Source organism: Lactuca sativa, chromosome 8 (genome assembly GCF_002870075.4).
Source record: "Lactuca sativa cultivar Salinas chromosome 8, Lsat_Salinas_v11, whole genome shotgun sequence".
NCBI classification, from domain to species: Eukaryota; Viridiplantae; Streptophyta; class Magnoliopsida; order Asterales; family Asteraceae; genus Lactuca; species Lactuca sativa.
In genome coordinates this window covers 229,438,248-229,464,080 of record NC_056630.2, presented here as the reverse complement: position 1 = coordinate 229,464,080, position 25,833 = coordinate 229,438,248, and the positions used below count along the sequence as shown (strand labels likewise).

General features: G+C 37.3%; 2 protein-coding genes across 2 annotated transcripts; both read right to left on the bottom strand.

The window, feature by feature from the left end:
• Positions 1–17,404: 17,404 nt before the first annotated feature.
• LOC111905629 (uncharacterized) lies at positions 17,405–21,259 on the bottom strand. Its single transcript, XM_023901321.3, has 4 exons — positions 19,475–21,259; positions 17,968–18,222; positions 17,785–17,904; positions 17,405–17,709 (listed from the first exon to the last, which is right to left on the bottom strand). Exons 1-4 carry the CDS (start codon positions 20,585–20,587, stop codon positions 17,647–17,649), a joined length of 1,551 nt encoding a protein of 516 aa, XP_023757089.1. The 5' UTR covers positions 20,588–21,259; the 3' UTR covers positions 17,405–17,646.
• Positions 21,260–22,480: 1,221 nt separating this feature from the next.
• LOC111905628 (uncharacterized) lies at positions 22,481–23,934 on the bottom strand. The gene is made up of 4 exons (XM_023901320.3): positions 23,726–23,934; positions 23,298–23,456; positions 22,989–23,204; positions 22,481–22,840 (listed from the first exon to the last, which is right to left on the bottom strand). Exons 1-4 carry the CDS (start codon positions 23,903–23,905, stop codon positions 22,499–22,501), a joined length of 897 nt encoding a protein of 298 aa, XP_023757088.1. The 5' UTR covers positions 23,906–23,934; the 3' UTR covers positions 22,481–22,498.
• Positions 23,935–25,833: the final 1,899 nt, after the last annotated feature.

The window sequence follows — 25,833 nt, the reverse complement described above, 5'->3', positions numbered from 1 at the left end:
TTGGGCCTTCTTGTGGCCCCGCTGAATGTAGTTAAAACATATCATGTCTGATCCCTATGTGGTGGTAGCAGTACAATCTCTGCTAAAATGACCAGTCCGACCGCACTTGAAGCAGCCCGAATCTCCACCACTACCACTCCTGCACGCACCCTCATGCATCCTGCCGCACCTCCCGCATTGGCCGCGACTCTCGTAATTCCTCAATCTCGAATCTGACCCCTTGGGCCTTTTGCCCGAACCTGTGGCTACCTGAACCTCATCTGGCTTCCTCTTCCGGATCTGTTCCAAATCAATCTCGCTCTCTTGTGTTATCATATCCTCCAATGTTTTGCAGCTGGACCTGCTCACAAACTACCTGATGTCATCCCTCAACATCTCATGATATCGGGCCTTCTTCATCTCCTCATCTGCGATATACTGCGGAACAAGAAGGGCCCTATCCCTAAACTTGGCGGTGATCTCCGCCACAGTCTCAGTAGTCTGCGTCAAATCCTGAAACTCATGTGCCAACTACTGCACCTCAATAGTCAGTGAGAACTCAGCCCTGAACCTGGCCGAGAAATCACCCCATGTCATCGCGTCCAACGCGGCATCATCCCCCAAGGCATGACCAATCTCCTCCCACCAATCCCTCGCTCTGTCCTTCAGATAGCAAGAGGCGAGTCTGACCTTGTCCCCTTCAGGACACCGGCTCATATGGAATGCATTGGCAACATCGGCCAACCATCTGCTGCTAGCAATGTGGTCCTTGTCCCCATGATAATCTGGTGCTCCACAAGCCCTGAACTCCCGGAAAGTCAAAGTACGCGCTCCCATCATCGCTATCATCTTTGCCCGAAAGGCTCTCATCCTCTCATCCAAAATCTCCAGTATACCCTCCTTGACCGTGCCAAAGATCACAAAAGTCTGATCAAGTATGATGTGTGTAAACTCCGCTGATACAAACTCTCTCATACGCTCCTCGAGCTACTCGGCCCCGAACCTGATCATGATCCCTCTCCGGTAGCTGAACCGCCCACTGGTCTCTCACGCAATGTCACCATGCTGAAAACATATCACAATAACTATCAAAATACTCATCACTACTGAGGGATCATACACACACTCTACCAGTTTCCCGGTCTCATCTCGGCCTTTCCCGAATCGAGTACGGATCCTCTTCCTTCAATAGTACGGGCCCATACTACCTTCCATATCTATCCGTACTTTCCTCAAGAACTGCTTCAACTCCACCAGGTCCCTTTTTCTACTACTACTGCTCCTAGCACTATCTCATCCTAGGCTTACCCTAGGGAAACCTCTGACTCCACCCAAACTAGTCCTCAGCTGCTGAAGGCCTCCTTGTGATGCCAATTAGCCATCACCTAAATACCATCACATGTGACGAGGCTCAAATAATCCTTCGACAAAAAGACTCGTCCCTACAACGGTTAGACTCAAATGAGAGCTGCGCAATTGGTCCAAATCCAGCACTCTGAGATTATTCAACCCTAATCACATGTGACGTGACGTATTCACCTAATGGCTAACTCCCATCACTCAGAATCCCACAATGCACAAAGCAAGCAGCATTCAGACAAGGGAAAATCTAATCATAACATACTCAAGCAATCATAATCCCATATCAAGAAGTTGTACTAGCATGCAGCATAATCTCATATACTTAGGCATAACCTAAATAGGCTACCCTACTACTGTCTAACCAGTACTAGCATGCAATTCTCATAAAGATGAAAACACATAAAGCAGGCACATAAGGCATCCTCCTTAGATCCTTAGTCCTAATCTAGCATATTGTTCTACTAACTAATAATCATAACATAAACTTGTATGGGTATTTTGGGGTACTTACTTGAGCTCGGCTGATTGCATGCACCACACCCTTTTCTCTTATCAAAGTTCTTTCATTCTGAATTATTTTCGCTTTTCTAAAACTTTTTTCTGTCTCAAAACTCTTTCTACAAAACTGTCTTTTCATTTTGAAAACTTCTATACCAATTCCTAAGTTTGAGTTTAGACACACCCGAGAGTATGTCTGAATCCCTCAAACCAAGGCTCTAATACCAACTTGTAATGTCCCAAAAATCACGACTAAAAATTTTCTTTAAAACATTACTAAAACCATATTTATATAAACCATATCATAAGTCATAACATAAATTCAAAGTATTAGTTCAAAACATATTCTTATTATCAGAGTGAAACATCCCAGGCTGACCAATCAATGGTGTGTGCCATGCGATCACCCTGAGCTCTTCCCTCCGCTACCGGAAGTACCTGAAACTAAAACTGAAAACCATAAGCATGAAGCTTAGTGAGTTCCCCAACCTACCACATACCCTGCATAATGACATACTGCAGATACTGGGCCATGCCCGCTACTTTGGGCCTCGCACGCTACAACGGCCCCGCCGCTCCAGGCCCCACCTGGCTTCGAGCCCCACTCGGATACATATCTGTTTCTATTAGGCCCCGCCTGTCTCGGGGCCCCGCCCGCTAACCACATAATACAAAATAGCATATAATACATAACTGAACATACCCTACTATATTCCTGTTCTAAGGCCTCTCCTATCTTGGGCCTCACCCCTGTCCTGTTACTAGTGAGTCATGGAACCCCATCCAAGCTCCTGTTGTAAGTGAGATACGGGCCCCCGCCCAAACTCACTCCAATCCTATCTCGGGCCTCGCCCCTGCTCTGCTGCTAATGAGATATGGAACACCGTCCATACTGTACTATTGGTGAGATACGGGACCTCGCCCACACTCACCTCCCTACCAGGCACATACATGCATCACACAGACAACAAGTATACTCTATCATGCAAACCATTCCTTGGGCACCTGTCCGACATTGGACCTTGGTCCTGAATATCATACTAGAAAACAATGCCTAGGGCTAACCCCCGGGTCTTCCTACTCATGACTACATAGGTCGGCATTGTGGCCGTAGACCCATTCACACAAAGGGAAACTCACCTGCATTGCTGAACTTTGATGATAACCCTCTGGTTGTTGTCAACAATTCTCTGAACCGCTGCTCCACTAACTCCCCGAGCTACTAATATCAATATAACACATAGTCCCAAACTGAACTCTAGAAGTCAACCTAGGACAACTATTGTCCAAGTCAAAGTCCTGGTCACAGTCAACCTTACAGACTGACTCGTCGAGTCCTTATACTCTAAAACTCTCATAATACGACTCAACTCGCCGAGTCACCCCAAGACTCGTCGAGTTCAACGATCTCAGAGTCTCAACCTGTCCAACTCATTGAGTCACCACTCAACTCACTGATCTAAGCCTTAACCAGAAGGGGTTGGGGTTCTGCGATCTGACTCGTCGAGTCCAAGAACAGACTCGCCGAGTCCACGGCAATCTTCAACAGACTCGCCGAGTTGTTCTTCCAACTCGTCGAGTTCCTGCCCATCTTCATACAACTCGCCGAGTCCACCCATGTTACTCACCGAGTCGTTTCAGTTCTTAATCCATACAGTGGCTTTTCGAGCCATGCAGGGGCTCCAAACTGTAGATCCACTCTTCTAAGGCCCTCCCTTCATGTAAAGTTGCAAACTTTACGTGAAACCAAGGAGCTATAAGCTTAAAACACTCTAGGGCTAGGTTTTATGACAAACATGCATCACCTACACACCAAGGGCTGAGACTTTATGGGTTTTTGGACCAAGACAAGCCTAGATCTAGAGTAGCAACCTCAGATGTGGACTTCTAACTTGAAATGGCTCCTTAACATGCCAAAATGGCCCCAAAACATCATCCAAGAAAAGATCTAGAAGCAACAAAGGCAAAGCAATAGATTGTTACCTTCAAACTGATGCTCACAACATAAGGGTTGGATCCTCCAGCTCCTTAGTGGCCAAATCCTCTAAATCTTCTTCTTGCAAAAGCCTCAAGCTCACTTCCTTCCTTCTCTCACTCAAATTAGGGCTTGGAATCGTCTATAGGAGCTTCTAGCCGACAAGGGGGGCTAAGGAGAGGATATAATGTCCTTTAAATAGGGTGCAAACCCTAAGATTAGGGCTTTTCTCATCCAAACCAGACTCGCCGAGTCCACTTGCCGACTCGCCGAGTCGATCACTTACTCTATGCCCCGGATCCTGCTCTGACTCATCGAGTTCCTCCCTGGACTCGACGACTTGGATCTTTGACTTAGAGCTTTTCCTTTCTTTTCTTGGTCTTTCTGATTCTGGGTGTTACACCTGTTTCCATTTTGGAGAGGAAAAGGAAGATTTTGCGGAACAAAGAAATACCCTTGTTGAAGGTACAGTGGGAACATCGGAGGGGATCCGAGTGGACTTGGGAGCCGGAGGCAGAGATGCGCGAGCACTACCCGACATTGTTTATTCCAGAGGACTTAGAGGGCGAAGTCTAGTTCAAGTGGGGGATAATTGTAATGACTTGATTCTCAGGTATTGATTTAAATAAAAGTTTGTTTGGTTTTAAGTCCTACTCGACGAGTTGGTTCCCTACTCGTCGAGTAGCAGCGAGGTAGGATCGCGTATTTAGTGGTCTACTGACCGAGTCCATGGCTGGAACCCGACGAGTAGGAGCTGGCAGGTGAAACCCTAAATCCTGGGGTTTTTCACCCTATTTAAAGGAACCTCAGCCTCCCTTGGGCCTCTTTACAGTTCTAGAGAGTCCTTGAGAACCCTAATTTGTGATATTCTCTACTTTGGTGTGCTTTTTAGCTTGGAAGAAGGAGTTGAGTGTGGAAAAGTTGAGGGTCAAGGAGCTTTGAGCAAGGAAGCAGTCGAGAATCTGAAGTTTATCTCAGTTTAGCATCTTTTGGAGGTATTCATTCATCACCTTGAGCTTCTTCTAGTAAAACCCCTTTTCTATATTTGAGTTTGGGATCATTTTGGGGCTTTGGTGTTGCATTTCGAGTAAGGAGCCAAGATCTGAAGTTGTAACTTCAGATCTAGGCTCATCTTGGCCATCATTATCGCAAGAACCCAACTTTTAGCATGTTGATGGAGTCCTTTTGCCTAGAACCTTCTCTTTATCTCATTATGGGTCATTTCCTCATTGCATGCACATAAAGTTTGCAACTTTACGAGATAAACATGCCCTAGGAGCTTGGATATGTGGTTTGGAGGCATTGCATGGCCTAATAAGTTTTTGTATGGATGAAGAACTGCATGTACTCGGCGAGTCGCAAGGTTGACTCGGCGAGTCACATGAATATGGTCGTGAACTCGACGAGTTGGATGAACAACTCGACGAGTCTGATGAAGATTACCATAGACTCGACGAGTTGAAGAACAACTCGACGAGTCGGATGAGTTTTCTCTAGGATATGTATGCGTGTGTATCCGTCGATTTGTAAGAAGGAAACTCGACGAGTGACCTTAAAGTTTGATCGAGAATCAGAGGAACTCGACGAGTCACCCCGATGACTCGGCGAGTTGGAATGTGCTTCAAGGAACGCGGCGAGTAGCCGAGGGTACTCGGCAAGTTAAGGTCAACATGGACTGTTGACCTTGACTAAGGACTTTGACTTTGAACAGGGATTTATTAGTTGGTTTATGGATTTCCTTGTGAGGATGAGGACTTATGGGCGAATTCGTATTATGGTAATAGGTGGTGGAGCCTTTGGCTAGTGATCCGGGAGTTGAGATTTATCTACCGAGTCGACATCTGCAATGTGAGTTATCCTCACTATATCGATAGGGTCTACGGCACCAAGGCCGGCCCTTTTAGTTGTTATTGTTATGATGTGCTACTTGTGGTTACGATATGTTATATGCGGTTATGATCTGATAGATCGGAATCAGGATAGACAGTACGTTATGCTTTATGATCCTTATGGATTGGTATGTTGGCGGCCTGCTAGGTCGGTGCTTTAGTTATAAGAGAATGCTATGATTGACGATCAGTGAGATAGATATGTTTGATGTCTGTATATGCCAGTATGTATTAGTTATGCGCATATAATTATTTGTTCGTTGGTTGGGTTGAGGCGGTCCTGCTTTGTGCTGAAGGCCAACAAACCCTACGAGCGGTCCGGGGAGACTGTAGGCCCATGTGGCGGTCCAGTCATGCTGAAGGCTCGGTATAGATTTAGTCAGACTGTAGACCCTATAAGGAAGTCCAGTTAGGCCGATGGCCAAGTATGCATGTTGATTGGTTGATTACTACTTATATGGTATTGTCAGTGTGGTATTGGTATTTTGGGGGTAGCTCACTAAGCCCTCGGGCTTACAGTTTTTAGTTTATTGTTTCAGGTACTTCAGGAGATCATGGCAAGGCGAAGGCATGACTGTACCGCTCCTCATCCATATGATATAATTTTGGGACACTCTGATGAACAATTATTTGAAAACATTTTTGTAAACAAATGCTATTTGATTTTATTTATGATTGAAAAAGTTTAAATTTGGCGTAAAATTTATGGATGTTACAACGAAGAGGATGGCCATGCTCCTCTTCACTTCTTGAATAGATAAGAATGTCGTCAATGAAGACTATGACGAATTTGTCCAAGTACGGACGGCACACTTGGTTCATCAAGTCCATGAACACAGCATGTGCATTCGTCAATCCAAAAGGCATCCCTACAAACTCATAATGACCGTAACGAGTCCTGAAAGCTGTTTTAGGAACATCATCTTCCAGAATTTGTAACTGGTGATACATGGATCTTAAGTCTATCTTCAAGAAGTAGCTCGCACCTTGAAGTTGGTCGAACAGATCATCAATACGAGGCAGAGGATAACAGTTCTTAACGGTAAGTTTTTTCAGCTTGCGGTAGTCTATGCACATACAGAATGTCCCGTCCTTCATCTTCACAAACAAGACCGGTGTTCCCCATGGCGAGAAACTTGGTCTTATGAAACCTTTGCTAAGGATTTCGTTCAGTTGACTGTACAATTCCTGCATTTCTGAAGGTGCAAGATGATATGGGGATTTTGCTACAGGGGTAGCCCCAGGGATTAAGTCGATTTCGAATTTGACTTGTCGTCCGGGTGGCACTCTTAGGAGATCATCGAGAAATATATTAGGCAAATTGCAGACCTCGAGAATGCTCGTGATGTCTTTCAATTCTTGCTTTTTGTCTACCATGTGAGCTAAGAAAGCACAAAACTCTTTGTGAAGATACTTTTGTGCCTTGATACAAGAAATGATCCGGCTTGTTCCAGGTTTGTCGCATAGATGATAAGGACCTCGTTATTTGGCAAGTTGAGGAAAATGGCTCGTTCGTAATATAGGATGTCAGCATGATTAGAACATAACCAGTCCATACCGATAATGATATCGAAACTTTTGATAGAGACCGGCATAAGGTCTATCGGGAAAGAAAAGTTATTCAGGGTAAGGGTACATCCTATGTATATGTTGTTAGTGTATTCAATTTTCCCATTGGCCATTTCTACTGTGAAGGTTTCATTTAGAGATTGGGAGTTTTGTTTTAGTAGGTGCTCAAATTTATGAATCACGAAGCTTCTCTCAGCACCACAATCAAATAAGATGCATTCATAAGTATTATTGAGAAGAAACGTACCCATGACCGCTGTAGGGTCTGCCCCGGCCTCTTCGTGACCAATTGCCAATATCCTCCCAACTCCACCGACATTTACAGCTTTTGGACAATCTCGTTTGAAATGTCTAACTTCTCCACATCCATAACATGCTTGACCTACTCCAGTGGAAGGCACTTGGTTAAGTGGTTGGGGTGGTGATTTACATAATCAGGCAGTATTCCCTTTCTTTTTGTAGTTTCGAAACTGCGTTTCCCGGCAATTTCTGTTGTGAAAATTGCATTTGTTGCATTTTGTGAGATTACCAGCATAAGGCTTAGCTGGTGCAGGGTTAGCAGGAACAGCAGCATGGACTGCCACTAACTGTTGTTTCTTTGAAGTTTCCTGAGAAGATTTTCGCTTTCTCTTATTCCATCCTTTCTTGTTGTTGTTGTTGTTGTTGTTTCCCTTGGGTTGTTCTGGGGTAGCGACCACTAAGTTTTGACGGGCTTCGTGGTTAATAAGGGACTGTGCTAGCTCTTTTGCACTGTCAAAGGTAACAGGCCTAGAGGCGATAACACTACTTTGAATCTGAGGTGATAGCCCCTAGATATATCTTTCAATCTTTTTGCTCTCCAGAGCAACCATTTCTGGACATAGGATTGCTAAGTCACAGAATCGATTTATGTAGGTTGTTATGTATGAACCAACCATAGTAAGACCCCACAGCTCTTGCTCGAGCTTCTGAATTTCACCTTGCAGACAGTATTCTCGCATCATCATTGTCTTCAAGTTCTCCCAACTTATCGAGTTAGCTACTACTAGTGACAGGGCCTTAACATGGTTGTTCCACCAGGATAGGGCTCTATCAACAAAGTTACAAGCAGCAAATTTAACCTTGCTACCTTCTAGGCAGGAGCAGATTTTGAAACTGCTTCTGTCTTCTCAATCCATTGATTTAGCATCATAACTCCCCCAGTCCCATTGAAGGACCTAGGTTTGGCGTTAGTAAAGTCTTTATAGGTACACTCCCGATGGTGCCCGTGACTCTCACCCTAATTGGAGGGGTGTGCTCCACTCCCTGATCCACTTGCAACAGTGGTGTTTATATGGGACATAGCAGCTGCGACAGCTGTGGTGACTGCCGCCTGAAATGTGGTAGTGTCGAATTAAGTTGATGGTGGCAGAGGTGGTATTGGCACTTCATTAACAAGAACACGTCTTGGGTTTCTCCGAGGAGGCATCTTTTACTATATGAATTAAAAGATGAAACGATTCTAAGATATCAAGAATAAATATGAATTTGATATCTCAAAGCTAAAATACTTAGTTCAATATGGATCTTATATTCAAGTTACCATACGATAAAATTATGAATTACGGTTAATAGACAATGAAGTAAAACGTAATTCAAATACTTCCATATATATTATGTATTGGATTTGTTCGGAAAATTGGACCTTCCTAAAGGTCCTACATACACAAAGTTATTAAACATAATACATTTAGCCGAAAACCTAATTTTATAACAAAATTGGAATTAGTGCGAAGACTACTTGCAACGTGCACTGTGTCGAGTACTAGACTCCACTCCCTGGTGTTCGGCTCCCATTTGTCGCCTTTTCCAGGGTAGATTGACGATCCTGTAACTCTCTTATTTCAGTTAGGTCTGCATTTAATTGGGTTGGTAGTGTTTCGGTGTAGGCTCAAGTGTCATCATGAATTCTGTCTAAACGACGAATATCTGCAGAGTTGATTTGTGTTGTCGCATTGACCTCAAGGATCCAATTTATTAAGACTCTCGCCTGATCAGATTGGCGAGCTATACGATGTACAATGACAGGAAGAGCCCTGTTGGCTGAGCCTCCGTTACTGAGATTGTAGAAATCTCGGCACATTCCATAGGGTGGGCGTTGGCCTTGCTGTCAGCTCCAGTGGTATATGTGATCTGCCCAAACTGGTGTCGGTCCTTGATATCCTTGTCTGGCTGCGGGAGGTGGAATGGCTAGTGGGGGGTTGTATACTATAGATTCTGTATCAGTACCCTTTGAATCTTCATCTTCATCCTCTTCCATCGGTTCCCCTTCTTCTTCTTCTTCCTCTTCCAGGTCCTCTTTCGGGTCCTCTACTATCCATCCTTCGTTACCTTGGTTTGGAAAGTACGGGTCTCCGGGAATGTGAAATCAAGCCACTGTTATCTAAGCGAGAATAAGAAATATCTATTATAATTAGTACAGGTAATACACAAATAAAAGTTTCTACAAGGGAAACTTACAGTTAACCAAATAATGAATTCTTTATGGCACTTCTATAACTACAAAGTGTATACTAATTATATATAACTTGGATATTTTCGACTTTCGATTAAATGATCCTACTCCAAATCCACAACCAAACAAGGAACATGAAATGAAGCTAGATAACATATTATAAGTCTATTTAATTATATATAACTGCATTATACATTTAATATTTATAGTTCTACAGACAATGGTTCTTTTGTTTTCACATAATTGTTATTAGTATATAGTGCCTAAAATACTCCTATAGCATTTTAAATTTGTGTTCTTCTCTAAAGTTTCTTTTGTACTTGTAGTTGGTAAGTTTTAGACATGTCGCAACACCACCATCACTCCCAAACACATGTTGGTCGTATCTCAAACCAATATAGTTGATCTGGCTATATTAATCCGAGATATGATTACATAACTGCCCAGGTTTGACTGTAATGTCCGACATCCAAATACTTTTAAGTTTTTATGACTATGAAACCGTTCTTGTAGGTATGAGTGTTAGTATACTTCTTGTAAAAATACTTAAATTTTTAAAAGTATACTTGTAGTCAGAGCTCTTAGCCCCAAATGTATTTATAGTTTTATTTCTTTTATGAATTGATATATTGAGTTCACTATAAACAATGCTCTGATACCAATCTGTCACACCCCCAAACCAGACGGTAGAAACGTCCGGGGGTGGATGACTTCATTTGTAATATCACAACACATGCATCATAGTAATCAAAGTACAAACAACCATTGTATTTAAAAAGTATAAATATTTACATGTGTCAAATCATTGTATGTTGACACCAAAATAGTTGATACAAAATATAGAAGACATGACTCAAAATAGCTCCGTCTTCTCAAAAGCTCATGGAGTACCTGTTTATTGATTCCCTAAGAATACAAGTAATTTGAAAAGCGGGTATCAACATAAAGTTGAGTGAGTGCATAAGTATTCATGTTTGAAAGCTTGTTTTCTGTTATGTAAAACCATTCCAGAAAATCCTATATTTTCTGTTGTATATGAAAAGTAGTTTTAATCCCATAAAAAAACCATTAAGTTTGTAAATTAGTATTCTGTATTTGTATTCCTTTGTAAAACTTGTAAAAGTGAGTGTGCTTGGCTCCACCAGCTGTTATCATAAACTGTAATGTAATATTGTAAGTTGTATCTTTGTAAAACTACTACTTTGAAATGTGCTCATGTTTAATTGACTTATACACTAATCGTTTCGTTAATATCTTTTTACTGAGTTATTATAACCATACTAGACTAGATGGCCTGACACAAACGCATTGAAGGCATTTAAAATTTTTTGATAACAATTGTCACTCATAGGCGTGTATGCCTGACTGTAGCTAGCAGCCCGAGTGCGGGGTTGTCAATCCCATATAGATCTATACACAACTAGTTTCGATCCCCGACTGGAGATTCTAGTTATAATATCATGACTTTAACTATATTGTTTAACTGAGTTAAACAACCTGAATACATTGACTCATAAAAAAGCGCATAGACATTACGTGTATAATAGTAATGAAAATCCAATCATTTTGAAATGATTGATAGTACTTTTCTTGTTTAGTATACTTGAAATGTATTGAAATTGGTTCATACTTGTGTAGTTTTGAACTCAACCCTATTTTATTGTAAAACATGTACTCATGTATATTTGACTCATGCATTAGTATTCTTGTATCATAAATTACACTTATTATAATTTATATGTATGTTCTAAATTAATACCAACTGTCCATGAATGCAACCCCTTGCTCAACAATTTACAAAGGGTATTGAAACTGAATAAAATAACCTTTATATTTATATACATATACAATTATATATAACTAAAATTTAAACGACATTCGGACAAATAACCGATGCCCTAAATCCACATCTAAACAAGGAAAAGGAGATAAAGCGAGTTATCAGTCCTAAGCCTTTTAAATCTTATATATATATATATATATATATATATATATATATATATATATATATGATTTTTTGGGGAAAAATATAAGTTTATATAAAAGAGTTTAATATTTTTGAAATACTTTTGATAACTTGATGTCATTTTATCACAATTTGAAATCATTTGTTTGTAACACAAAATTCTTGTGTTAAACTTGTATTCCCCCCCCCCCCCCCCTTAAAACTGTAAAAGCTATGAAAATACGGGGGTATGAACTCACTTGGTAAAAGTGATGATTTGATGAAAGACTAGGCTTTACGCGGGCATCACTTCAATTGGAGAGAGGTTAGCTTTTCAAGAATTTCAGGGGTTCGGGCTTGCGCCGAAGTTTGGATACGTTACTGGGGCGTCGGGGTAGTCTCGAGGGGCTTAAAAGTGAGTAATATAGGAGAGAGGTTTGGATACGTACACGGGGCGTACACTCGTACGCAGGGCGTAGCGTACGTGCCCGGTCTATTTCCTACACGTCGAAGCTAGTTTGCATGCATGGCTCGCATGCAACGAGAGGGTGCCAGAGCATCGACGTGGCTGAGTTCGGACCTTGCTTCGGAGTACGCTGGGCGTACTACTTGAACGCAGGGCGTACTCCTCTGGGGTAGCCTCAAATTTCGTGCCTCAATCTTCTAAAATTCATATCTTTAACATACGAATTCCGATTTTTACGTTCTTTTTATCCACATGTAGGTGGGATTATGCTCTACAACTTTTGTTTAGACTCTGTTGGCTAATTTTGAATTTATTTTTAATGTTATATTTTTAACAGGCCGGGACAGGAAAAATCCATTAAAAATTCATAACTTCTTCATTCGACGTCCGTTTTCATCTGTCTTTTTATCGTTATGTTACTATTAATGAGATCTTCGATTCTCATTTAGGTTGTGTTGTCTAAAAATCGCTCTACCTTTAAACAGACTTTTGGGCTATGTACTGCTATGTCGAATCTTAGAAAAATCATAACTTCCTCATACGAAGTCAGATTTGAATGTTCGTTTTAAGGAAATTCACAGTTTAACGAATCCTACGACCTTCATTTAGATTGTTAAGGTTAAAAATTACTTTACTGAAATTTCACTTTTCACACTTAACAGTGTTTTACTGGTTTTGTCGCGGATTTTCGATTGGTCATAACTTCTTCGTTATAACTCGGTTTTAGTGTTCTTTATATTTTTGGAAACCTTGATAATAGCTCTACCACTTTATTCATCCCAATTAAGATTATTTAATACTTCAGTTTTGAGGGTCGATTATGTAAATACACATAGTATACAAAAATTTCTCTTTATTTTAAAAGAATTACAATTTACATAGATTCAAAATGTCAGGTTGTTACACTACTCGGTCCCTTACCAATGTGAGTTACAAAATCCTGAGTACTCCCTGATCGGCCCCTTACTGACCCGAGCAGTGCTGTAAAACTCGATCAACTCGGTGATTAATATGTATAATATACTTAATGAGTTATTATTTAACACATACGCATGTGATTATTACTACATATATATCTTAAATTTTCAGTAATTATTCACGAAGTGAAACCATTATATGTTTTTCAGTTTTTGTGTATTCACTTGTATTTAATTTTGTTATATATTTTAATCAGCTTATGATTTTAACTTATGATTTTGACATATATAATTTCCCTAAAAATATTTTTATATGAATTATCAAATCCGAATACTCCCCGATCGACCCCTTACTGACCTGAGCAGTGTTGTAAAAGTCGATCAACTCGGTGATTAATATGTATAATATACTTAATGAGTTATTATTTAACACATACACATGTGATTATTACTATATATATATATATATATCTTAAATTTTCAGTAATTATTCACGAAGTGAGACCATTATGTGTTTTTCAGTCTTTGTGTATTCACTTGTATTTAATTTTGTTATAGAGTAAATTACACGAATGGTCCCTATGGTTTGGGGTAATTTGCGCGCTTGGTCCCTAACTTATTTTTTTAACTCGGAAGGTCCCTATTGTTTGTTTTTGTTACGGACTTGGTCCCTACTATTTGTTTTTGTTATGCGTTTGGTCCCTATATTACTTTAAAAAAATATATATTTAAATAGGAAAAAATGGTGGGGTAGGTAAGGTGAGGTGAGGGGGTGGGGTTGTGGGTGTGGGTGTGTTTATTTAAATAAATTAAAAAATCAAGGGAAAAATAATCTTTTTAGGTAAGACAGGGACCAAGCGCATAACAAAAACGAGTTAAAAAAATAAGTTAGGGACCAAACGCGCAAATTACCCTAAACCATAGGGACCATTTGTGTAATTTACTCTTTGTTATATATTTTAATCAGCTTATGATTTTAACTTATGATTTTGACATATATAATTTCCCTAAAAATATTTTTATATGAATTATCAAATTCGAATACTCCCCGAATACTCCCGAGTAGTCGCTACTCGGTAGTTGATCGAGCAGGTACCAAAAAGCATTTTTTGCAAAAAATACATGAAACAATATTTAACGAGTTCTACAACCTTGATTATGAAGAGAGTGTATGGATTTGAGTTTGAAAACAAAAAGCATTTTTTTGGTAAAAGTGAATATTAGCTTGTGTGGTAGCAAAAAGTAAATTTTAGAAGTGTTCGTTGTGGCAAAAAATTATAAGATATAAAGCACCTTTTTTTTGCAAAACTATTTATAGGTATTACTGTCTTTTTCTTAACTCAAATTTTATGAGTTTCAAGAAGTTATGAGTAAGTTGTTGAAAACTTCTTATTGGCCATGAAAAGAAGTCATTTTGAAATCTATTTTGTTTCGTCAAACACTATTTTTAACTTATTGCAATAAGATGGTTTGAAACCTTTGGTTGTAAGTATGTTGCTATTTGTTTTTATAACATGTTTAAATAACTAAATCAATCGATAAGATGGTGAACGTATAATACTTTTCTAAAGTTGTCATTGCATATTTAATACTAGGTTATAACCCGTGGTCACCACGGTTACAAAATAAAATATCGTAAGTAATCATAATCATACATTTACGAATAATATTTTTACACAAAGTATGATGTGTTAATTTAGACAAATGTAAAATATTTTCATCTAATACTTGTGTTAGTATCATGATAGAGTGGTTGCAAACTCTAAATCTTGTAGTCGAACGATCATTTTATGTTTGGATTTGTCTTTGACACTTATATCCAGCCTACCACATTCAATATCATGTGCAAACACATTGTTGTATAAAAATGCATTTAAAAAAATAACAAATACATATAAATAGCATTTTTTTAATGTAGAATGCTAAAATCTACAAAAAAAAAAAAAAAAAAAAAAAAAAAAAAAAAAAAAAGTCACATAAATAAAGAAAGCCGACAGGTAGATGCTATAACACAAAGTACCTATTTAAAAAAAATTAACAATAAATGTAGTTTCAAACAAAAAATATATAAACTTTCAGAAAAGGCCAAGGGTATAATGGACATGTTGAAATTTTTATAAAGTAGGATGACTCAACATTACAAATCACAAAAAATAGTTCATTTTACAGTAAATGTATTATCTCGTTATTTGACCCTTAAATGAATAGATAATCACAAGCACAAACAGGTTACCTAATTATCAAACCAATCAAAATTAGCATGTTATCACACAATGTCAGTTAAATGTTTTTTCTTTTTAACTTCTCTTATAAATGTCTAGTTAAAAATAGCTCAAGGGTAACAAGTTAGGGATAATTAGCTTCCTAAAGGTGCAAAAATACATCTCACTTGGTTGAGAATTAAAAGAAATAAAAACTACTATAAACTTCTACAAAAATAATATATGAACTTAGATCATTCATTGCAGTCCAGAGTGAATCAAGGGCACAAGAGTCATTTTACATGCGTCAGGGACCATATTTGTAACACAAATGGAACGGGGAAATTTTAGAAAATAAACTGAACTTGCAAAATAGATAATAGTTTGCAACAAAATCATAGCACATCAAAGTTGGGATACTAAATTCTAATGCAATTTATAGCCAAAGGGTATTATGGTAATTTTCCAGAAAAAAATTACTCATTTGCAGGATACTTCCTTTTCAAATAAATGAATATCAATCTTTGATTCCATTCCATCAGACAAAAAAAAAAGATTTTTTTATCAATCTAATAACATCATCCATTTCATACATTCTTCAATTTCATCATATCAGCACCTTAAAAAACACATATAATAAGAAAAAAAAAATTAAATGCAATTGAAGAACATAAGTAATAACCAATTTACATACCAGAAAAAAATCATCCACCTAAAAAAACTCAAAACTTCTTAATTTGACCAATTATTAAATGTAAGTATACCTAGGATGATGTTCCTCCAACGACCTCATGTTCCATCTACATCATCTGCTATGACATGTTGACCAAAATTAGAAGTTTAGGAGGATTGACCAATTAAGAGTTAACATATCAATCAAGATAATATTTGATAAAAATAGATTGAAATACACTATTAAACAACTAAATATAACACAATTAAGGCTTTAATAACAGAGATGGAGATAGAGAAGAGAAGCCTAACTTGGTAGTTTAGAAGCAGACATTCTAATGTGAAGTTATTGTTCATCATCTATCCAAATATCCATTATATCATCAAACCATAACAAACATCAACTTCACATACAAGAGCAATTCCTTTTGCAAGCCTGCTTCACATCCACCAAATGAATGACATAATATGAAAATCAAAACAAAAGGAATACATTCAATCTTAAATCAGCAACGGGAAAAAATCCTTAATAAAAGGATAAAAATATATCAGAGACGAAAAATGGAAGCATGTTCTTCTAATGAAAAAAGCAGATTTTGATTCCGATTTGAAAGGGATTGGACCTTCAAGTAGAAACCGGTTGTTTGAAAAATTTAAGCAATAAGTAATCCTAGGAGCACAATAGCCAAGCAAGGAGTATATATTCAGGTGATAAACTTACCTCGATAGACACCTATATCTGGAAAAAAAAAAAAAAAAAAAAATCACAGTCACAAACCTTTAAAAATTGCAAACCCACGATTACACCAGTAACATAAAGTCAAAAAAACAAATACATAATCATCTCACCTTAGTAGCTTTGGGGATCCTTGCAACAATAAGGAAGAGGTGGGAATTACAACAAAATACAAAGACCTTTAGCAGATTATTCAGCAATAAAATTCTTATTTTTTTGGTTGGTTAACTATCTTCATCAAAAGGTCAACTTCAACACTGTGTGCTTCTAAGATGAGAGAGAGAGGGGGGATATTACCGATGCGTTGTATAGATATTAGTGTGGATCATAATTAGTTAAGAGAGAGATATGAAGGAGGAAGAGCAACGACAATGAGGCAAAGTGGCGATGGTGTTGTGGTAGAGAAAAAGGCAAACGAAACCAGTAGCAATGGAGGAGAAGAAGGGAGTACTGGTGTAGGAACGGTGGCGTTAAGAAGGGATATTTATCTTTTAAATTTCAAATTGACATATTTGATTTGGTTTCCAAAGAGATTGGCGAAATTTTTGGAAATACAGCCGTGATTAAGGGATGACCATGTATAGTTTTAAGGGTGAGCGGGAAAACAGTTCACATAAAGATGACACGTGGAAAAGTATACTGATAGAAAAGTGCCATGTGGCATTTAGGGGAGGCAATTATTAGGAAGGGAGATTATCGATTATCAACAACGATACATGTACTACATTGAATGACTCCATAAAAGGTTCATTTAAAGCAGAGTTCAATCTCTTGTAATCAAAATACATAAAACAATATTTTCAGCATAAATGATATGCTATGTACAATTGCATTTACATTCATGCAATTCAAGTCAACAGAAAAGTCAAGGTTATGTTCTATTATGGTTAGAATCATCATGACCTTTTTACATAAAATAGTTACAAGAAAAATAACTAAAAGAAACAACCAATCAAATCAAGCTCTACTCATTACTCAACTCAACTGCATGATAAAACCTTAGCAACTTCAACGCCGACACATTTTCCTGAAAAAATAATAAATCATTATTTCTATTTTCTAGAAGAAAAAAAAATTAAGAAAAGAACTATATTTGTAGGACCTGAAGTGGTTCTTGAGATTGGGAAGGGAAGTAAAAACCGGTTGAACAATTGTGCAACAATTCAGGGTTTTTTATGTACTCTTTGTGCCCATCACTCGCTTTCATCTTATATTTGAACATCTGAGAACCAAAAAAAAAAAAATTAAAAAATAATATTATAGATGGAAATACAGTTTTACTGACCTCAGAAAGAGAGACTGTAGGTTTTTCCAGCTCATCATCTTCATCAATATGTACACCAGTACCCTGACATTCAGGACAAAAAGCAGAATAAATTTGTTTTTTTGACTCCTCTTCAGCTTTTTTAAATTTGGCTCCTTTTTTTCGCCTACTTTTCTTCTTTACTTCAGGAGCAACTACCATCTGTTTTGTATAAACTTCAGACTCACACAGAAGGACCCAATGAATGAGGCACGAAATATGAAACACGTGAAATGCCTGCATTAGATAACAAAAGATAATCAAATGACACTTTAGGTCCCTGTAGTTTTAATTTTCTGGAGCTACATTTCTAGTCCCTGTAGTTTTTAATTTGCATGAATTAAATTTCTGGTCCCTGTAGCTTTAAATTTCAGGAATTACACTTTTGGTTTGGTCTTTATAGTTTTAATTTTCCAGAATTATTTTTCTGGTCCCTGTAGTTTTAAATTTCAGGAATTACACTTTTGGTCACTATGTATGAGGGAAATAAGCAAAAGACACTTTTCGTCTCTATAGTTTTAGTTTTCCAGATTTATATTTTTGGTCCCTTTGGGTTTTTAGTTTGCAGGAATTACATTTCTGGTCCCTGTAGTTTTATATTTTCGGATTTACACTTTTGGTCACTATGAAAGTGGGAAATAAGCAAAAGACACTTTCGGTTCCTATAGTTTTAGTTTTCCAGAATTACATTTTTGGTCCCTGAAATTTTTAGTTTGCAGGAAATGCATTTTTGGTCCTTGTAGTTTATTTTTACAAAATTACATTTTTAGTCCCTGTAGTTTTTAATTTGCAAAAGTTACATTTCTGGTCACTGTAGTTTTAAATTTCCGGAATTACACTTTTGGTCACTAAGAAAGTGGGAAATAAGAAAAAGACACTATTGGTCCCTATAGTTTTAATTTTTCAGATTTATATTTTTGGTCCCTTAAGTTTTTAGTTTGCAGGACATACATTTTTGGTCCCTGTAGTTTTACATTTTTAGTCCCTGTATTTTTTAACTTGCATAAACTACATTTCTGGTCCCTGTAGTTTTAAATTTCTGGAATTACACTTTTGGTCCATTTAGTTTTTAATATGAAAGAGGGAAATAAGCAAAAGACACTTTTGGTCCCTAGAGTTTTAGTTTTCCAAAATTATATTTTTGGCCCCTGAAGTTTTAGTTTGCAGGAATTACATTTCTGGTCCCTGTAGTTTTAAATTTCCACAATTACACTTTTTGGTCAACGTAGTTTTTAATTTGAAAGAAATGAGGGACTTACACCTTGGTCCCTAAAGTTTGCAATGTTCTACACTTTAGGCCCAAGTTTTGATATTTTTTACAATAAGACTAAATTAGAGTCAGAGACTCAGAGTCCCTATGGTTTCTATAACGTATGAAGAAAAATATAAGTACATTGTTGTTATGGGTTACATATCGCTAGTATTGGTCTAAAAGTGTAAGTATGATTAAGGGTTAGAGATAAGATAAAAGATAAATAAGAAAACATACCCCATTCAAATTTCTACTACTGCAAACAATTCGACCAGTCTTCATGTTGAGAAGTGTTGCAACATTTTTCCCAGGAAGCATCTTGTGTTGACATATGTCACACACTCTTTCTGAAGCTAAACGTTGTCTTGCCCTAATTTCTTTCCTTGTACATTTGTTTGGGAAAACTCTTAATTGGAGTGAGTTATCATCATAAACTTCTACAAGATTTCTTGAATTAGAACTACCCGATGCCAAAGATTCTTCACTGGAAGATTCTTCATATTGGTTACTCAAAGATTCACTATAATCTTCAGGATCAGATAGTGATTTCCTCTTTTTTCCTTTAGGGTTTGCATTCCCCTCTATTGCAGGTCTAGAACTTGAAGAAAGAAAACCCTGCAAGTCATCTAATATCCCCTTTCGACCCAAATCAAAGTCAAATGCAAATGAAACAACAGCAAAATCATGATATGGAATCTTGTCATTGTTAACTGAATCACTTTTCCCAAACCATTCGCACCAAATTTTCTTGATTCCCTTTGAAACCCCTTCTTGCTCAAGGGACTTAAGAGAAATTTTCCCAATACCAATTTCTCTCACTTCTAAATCAGTAACTTTATCTTTGTGTAGCACATTGGGAATTATCAGATCATCAAGATCTAAACTCTCATCTCCTTGTCCTGAATCTAAGCTTCCCTCAGATGAAAGTTCATAGTCAGAAGCATTTCCTTTGAAAGCCACAATCGCGAGATTGTTTTCATTGATACTCCTTTTTTGCATTAAATTCCTCCCGTTTGAGGGTACCAAATGATTGTCTTCCTCGGTGTTATGGAAGAAAAGCATACCATCATTGAAGGGAAAAGGATTCTGTTTCAACAAGGTAGCTTTAGCAGCTTCATACATCTGTTTGTGAAGATGGCCACGTAGATGATCATGGAGAACTGAATCACTGTAGCATGGAGCAAGACACAGTACACAGAAGAAGATAACCTTCTTATTATCTTCCCTAAGCTCAACATACGTATGACCCTTCAATCTCACATTTCGCAGTGCAGTTCTGGCCAACTGTTCTTTTAAACTGATAACGCCAGTTCTTTCGAGAAACCCTAACTCTTTGCCTCGTCCTGCCATTCAATACTCTCTTCCAGATTATACGAAACCCTAAATAGCCTCAAATCCCCAAATTTCAATTGATTTGAAACCCTAAAAAGCTTAAATCGACAATGAGCACCAGATTTCAAATACAACGATTAATAGGACATCTGCAATCGTTCCTTAAACTACTTAAAAGCAATAAACAGTAAATTTTCACGAAATCGGAGCGATTTATAATACGATTCTTCAAATTTCGGATTACAGTCGACGTAAACGCCAGAAATTTACTTCACAGAAGAAAAGGATGAAATCATACGCTTAGACGAAGAAAACCCTAAACTTACAACATCGAGGCGTACTTTGTATAGAATTTTTCGGAAACCGTAGAGGTATTAGATCCACCATTACAAGGGCTTGTTCTTGAACTCCAGACAGAACTTGAAGCGAGCAAAGCCCTCCCATGGACATCATATCCGAGTTTTGTTAGTCCGTATGTGTAACAGGGAATCTGAAAGAAAAATCAAAAGCCAATTCGTATGATGATTTCGTTGATGAAGGCTCGAAGAACACGGGGAAAGTGCGAGAGGCGTATGAGAATGAAAATGGGGGATTTGATTTGATTTGATTATTGGCCGTTGATGTTGATGAATATGTAAGTTAGTAAGTTGATTGGCTGTAGGCCGTTGATGTGGGTAGGTTGGATGTCGATAGCGTGTGGATGTGTAGAGAGGACCAAACAATATTCGAATTTTTAAAGAGGCATATGCGAGCTTGTAATAATTAGAGGAAAAATAGAATATGGTTTTCACAAAAACTAAGGTAATTGAGCATGTATACAATGAACACAAAATAATTATATATTTTTTAAAAAGTTCTCTTTTTTAGTTGCTCTTTCATAAAAAAAAACCATTTGATTTTCATTTTAATGGTATAGGAAAGGTAGATGTCAACAGTCATATCTTTATAAATATAAAATGATTGTTTTATAAATTATACTGACATAAACCATATTTGTAAAGAGTTTACGATTCTAATTTTACATTTTGCAAACTATTTATGAAACAATCATAAACCAAATGTATATATTTTATTTAGAAAAGAAACTAAATTTTCACTAATGAATCACAAAAGTCTTCGCTTACGTTATGTTATTTCAAATATCTTCGTGTTTGTGGAATACTTGTTTGCTCGTGTAATAAGGTCTGAAGAATTAAAGGACCTGCAAGCGAGTTCAAGTTTTCGAGTTCGAGTTTTTCTGATAGATACAAAGCGTGTGGGGCAGACCTAGTAAATAGCACAAGGTAGTACAGATACCCCTCAAATATTTTCAGATAGTGTAAATTTTGTTCAGTGCAACCTTTGGGTTTTTGGATTTTTGTTCTAGGTCGACCACTATAAAGCGACATTGAAACTTACCTTATAATGTTCAACTTGAATTTAATGTTTAACTAACCAATTCTTTTTATCATGCAAGGTTTCTTTGGTTTATTTGAATAAGATCGTGTAATCGACAACAGGGATTCACGGTAAGGCATTGTTATGTTTGCCACTTATTTCAAATGAAGAAATATGTTTGAGTGCAACATGAATTCCAGTCGTTAATATATCAAGGATACTCATGAAGTCATCATTGATTTAGTAGAGTGGAGACATAATATATAATGTTTGAAACATCTTTATGAAACAAAGAAAGCTTTTATAAAATACATATCCAAATGACTTTTTTGAAAACTTTTACAAATATAAACGACTTCTAAAGAAAAAAAAATGGTTTTTCAGATAAAATGTTAAAAATATAGTTCCTTTCTCGAAAATTTCTCTTACAAATACTAATAAAAATATTTAGGTTACCATTTGATTAAATTCGGTAAAATTCAATTTTGTACTCATTTGCAACCAAACATACAACCGAACCGAATCAAAACCCAATGCCAAAAACAAATGCGATTAAGATATAAAGGTAACAACTAAAATAAGAAGATTATATAGTGAGTGAATAATAAAAGGGGAAATCAAAGTACCACTCCAACAATAAGAGCATCCAAGAACAACCCCAATAACACATAATTGTAAAAAATTGTCAATAGATAAATGAGTTGCACTGAAAACAATAGAACTTATCACAACCGCTTTTTTGCATTCCATTCTTGACGCAAGAGACGTCAATAGAAACCCTCTATAAACCGTTTCCTCAAGAACCGGAGTCACAACACAATAAACAAGAGCTAACCAAAACACCGAAAGGGGCCCACCCGAAAGAACTTCCTTCATAATTGGGTTGTTCACATCCTACATCACAACCGCAAAAATTATGGTTGATAATGTCATTGATATACATTATTAGGGAAAGTCTGTTAGACTTTCCCTAATAATGAAGAAAACACGCATAAACAGCTGACAAAGTTTGTCAGGTTTATATCGGTGTTTTGAGACTAACCTTGGGCCCGATTAATTTGTCGGCCACAAAAGATGTAAGGAAGATGAATGCAAGAAGGAAACCAAGTCCAATCACAGATGCTAATAACCAGTTTCTTTCTTTAGGGAAAACTCTAGTTTTAAAGAAGCTTAAAATGTTAAATGGCTTCTCGGAGAATTGTAAAAGTAACATAAATGCCCCCAGCTCTAAAGTTTGTATCAAAAGCAATGACAATGCCTGTTTGGGAAAAAGAAACATAAGAGTGAAATGTCTAAAATACCCTTTGAAAAATGATAAGATAAGAGTACGTTTAGATGCTGATTGAATCACCTGAATGTCGGGATTAAGATGAGTCTGATTCAGAAGTTGTGCAACAACAGAGAGTCCTCCAAAGCTCAGAGGAATGTGCAGACTAAAGACATAAAAGGCCATGGTGCTCCATGTGCTTCCATTGTCGGATTGGAGGTCCGTTTTCAGAACTGAGAAAGCCTGCGATATGTAATAGTTAACCTAGATTATGCAACTGGAATTGATAATCTAAAAAATCTAAATAAGCATATGATTTAGAATGAAGAAGATTCTTATTATAATATTTAACTCGGGAATTTCATTGTTTTGGGATCGGAAACCTAAATAACCATGTGAATATGAACTTGAGAAGCATTCGAAATCGGAATTGAATATGGAACAGATGATAAAATTGCTCGATTTGATGATAACGACATATGAAAACAGAGAAAAGGGTTTAATCGATGAACCTGAGATGCTTTGTGGTTGCTATCTTTCCTGATGCATCGAAGTTTGAATGAAGAATCTTTGGTAACCCTTATGGAAGAAAGGGGGATAATGCGATTATTTTGGAAGCTTTCGATCGATCTACCTGGAGCTCTTGTGAGACTGGAAAATCGCCGAGGAAGATGAACCGTTAGCATTGTCATATCCAAAACCACATAGTTTCATTCGGAAATGTATAATAAATCACAAATGTTGTTTAATTAAAAAAATGTTCTATAACTTTTTACATTTAACAATTTTTAAAGTATAATCAGGAATAATATAATACGATTAAAAGAAATAAACTATTATTCTATAATAAAAAGAATAAGCATGTGCTACTTTTTTTTTTTTTTATATATTTAGCTTATGATATTTTGAAATATTTTATTATGTATTTTAATTTAACTTTTAAACATATTTTTGTTGTTGTTTATGGGATTTACAAATTTTACTATATGATATAATAAGTTTAAGGTATAATTAAAAGAAAAATGAGGAATAAAAATAGGATATTAACAAAATTAATTTTTATGAATTGTAACACCCGATAATTCTTTCCCTTCATTTTTTTTAAAGTTTTGATGTTGGGTGTGTATCTATGTAGGGCGTAGATAGCCTTCTACGCACTGCGTAGAAGGGTGTCTTGGAGACGGAGTTTTAATGATCTACACAGGGCATAGATCTGGGTACGCAGTGCATACGTGCCTAGAGCCTAAACCATAATTTTGGGGTTGTGAGCTCTATTTAAGGGCTCTAACTCTCTTGAGGCCCTTCTATTCTCAGCCTCCATTCCCTTAAACGCTTCCTTTGAAACCCGAACTCCATTTTTGGTGTAGTTTGAGCTTGAGAGTGTTTTATGTGCATTTTGAAGAAAGAAGAAGGTGGTGGAGTTGCTTGGAAGCTTGAATCATCTTTGGATCCAAAAGTTTTTTTCCCTAATCCATCTCCAGAAGGTATAAAGCCTCCACCTTGATGAATTAGCTTTAAGCTTTCATGTTTTTTGTCCGATAACCATAGTGTATATGAGTAAGAGCTACTCTAGACCAAGGAAGTGTCATTTCCAATCGACTTTAGGATTGTTAAGCCATAAATGTGAGAGCTTGGTCACTCTCATCCTCCCATGCATGAGTTTTTGATTAATAGTTGGCTCTTTGGACCTAAGGTTTGGTTTGGTGTCCTTTGGATGCATGCAAATGGATAAAGTCATAAACTTTATCCATTAGGACGTTCATTTTGTCTAGATCTAAGAAATTGATGGGTTGGCTTCCTGTATTAAGCACTTAATGGATGGGTTTGGGAAACAACTTATTATGTGGGGCGTAATTCTAGCTACGCAGCGCGTAGCCTCATTTTCACCTGTAATTGTCATCTTAGGTTCTATGTTGGGCGTAGAGCTGGTACGCATGGCGTAATCTTGTTGGATGTTGACATTTGACTTTTAACTGTTGACCGTTGACTTTGACCAAGTTTGACTTTAGGTCATATTTGAGTTGTAGATTGAGTTTTGGTCCATGTTTGTTGTATAGGACCAAAATATACCTCCTAAAGGATGATCAAGATGAACAAGGTTTGGATCTACAAGCTACAAGGCAATCAACACTTCTCCAATGAGTTGCTTCTTCTTCAATATGCACCAAAAACACTCCAAATCACTTAAAAGCTCAAGAATCTCAAGGTAGCCATAGGGAGAACCTGTGGCTGGATTGAATCCTATGCCCTCAAGTTCTTCAAGTGTTAAGTTCTTTAAATAGGGTCCAAGACCCAAAAATTAGGGTTTGCCCTGCCATAAGTACGCCCAACTTACTCCAGGTACGCCCAACGTACTCGAGAGAAACCCCGATGCCACATTAATCAACTACGCCTTGTGTATCACTTGGTTACACCCCGCATACGGTCTTCATAACAAATAATTAAATATTTAAAAAATAAGTTGGAGAATTTACCTGTGAACTGGGTGTTACTCTCTTCTTGGAGGCCTCTAGAATATTCTAATTAATCTCTATATACCAAGATACATAACACAACCTAGTGGGTTGACATTGGTGTCTTCGACCCACGAGTACAATGAGGAAAACTCACCTTAATGTCT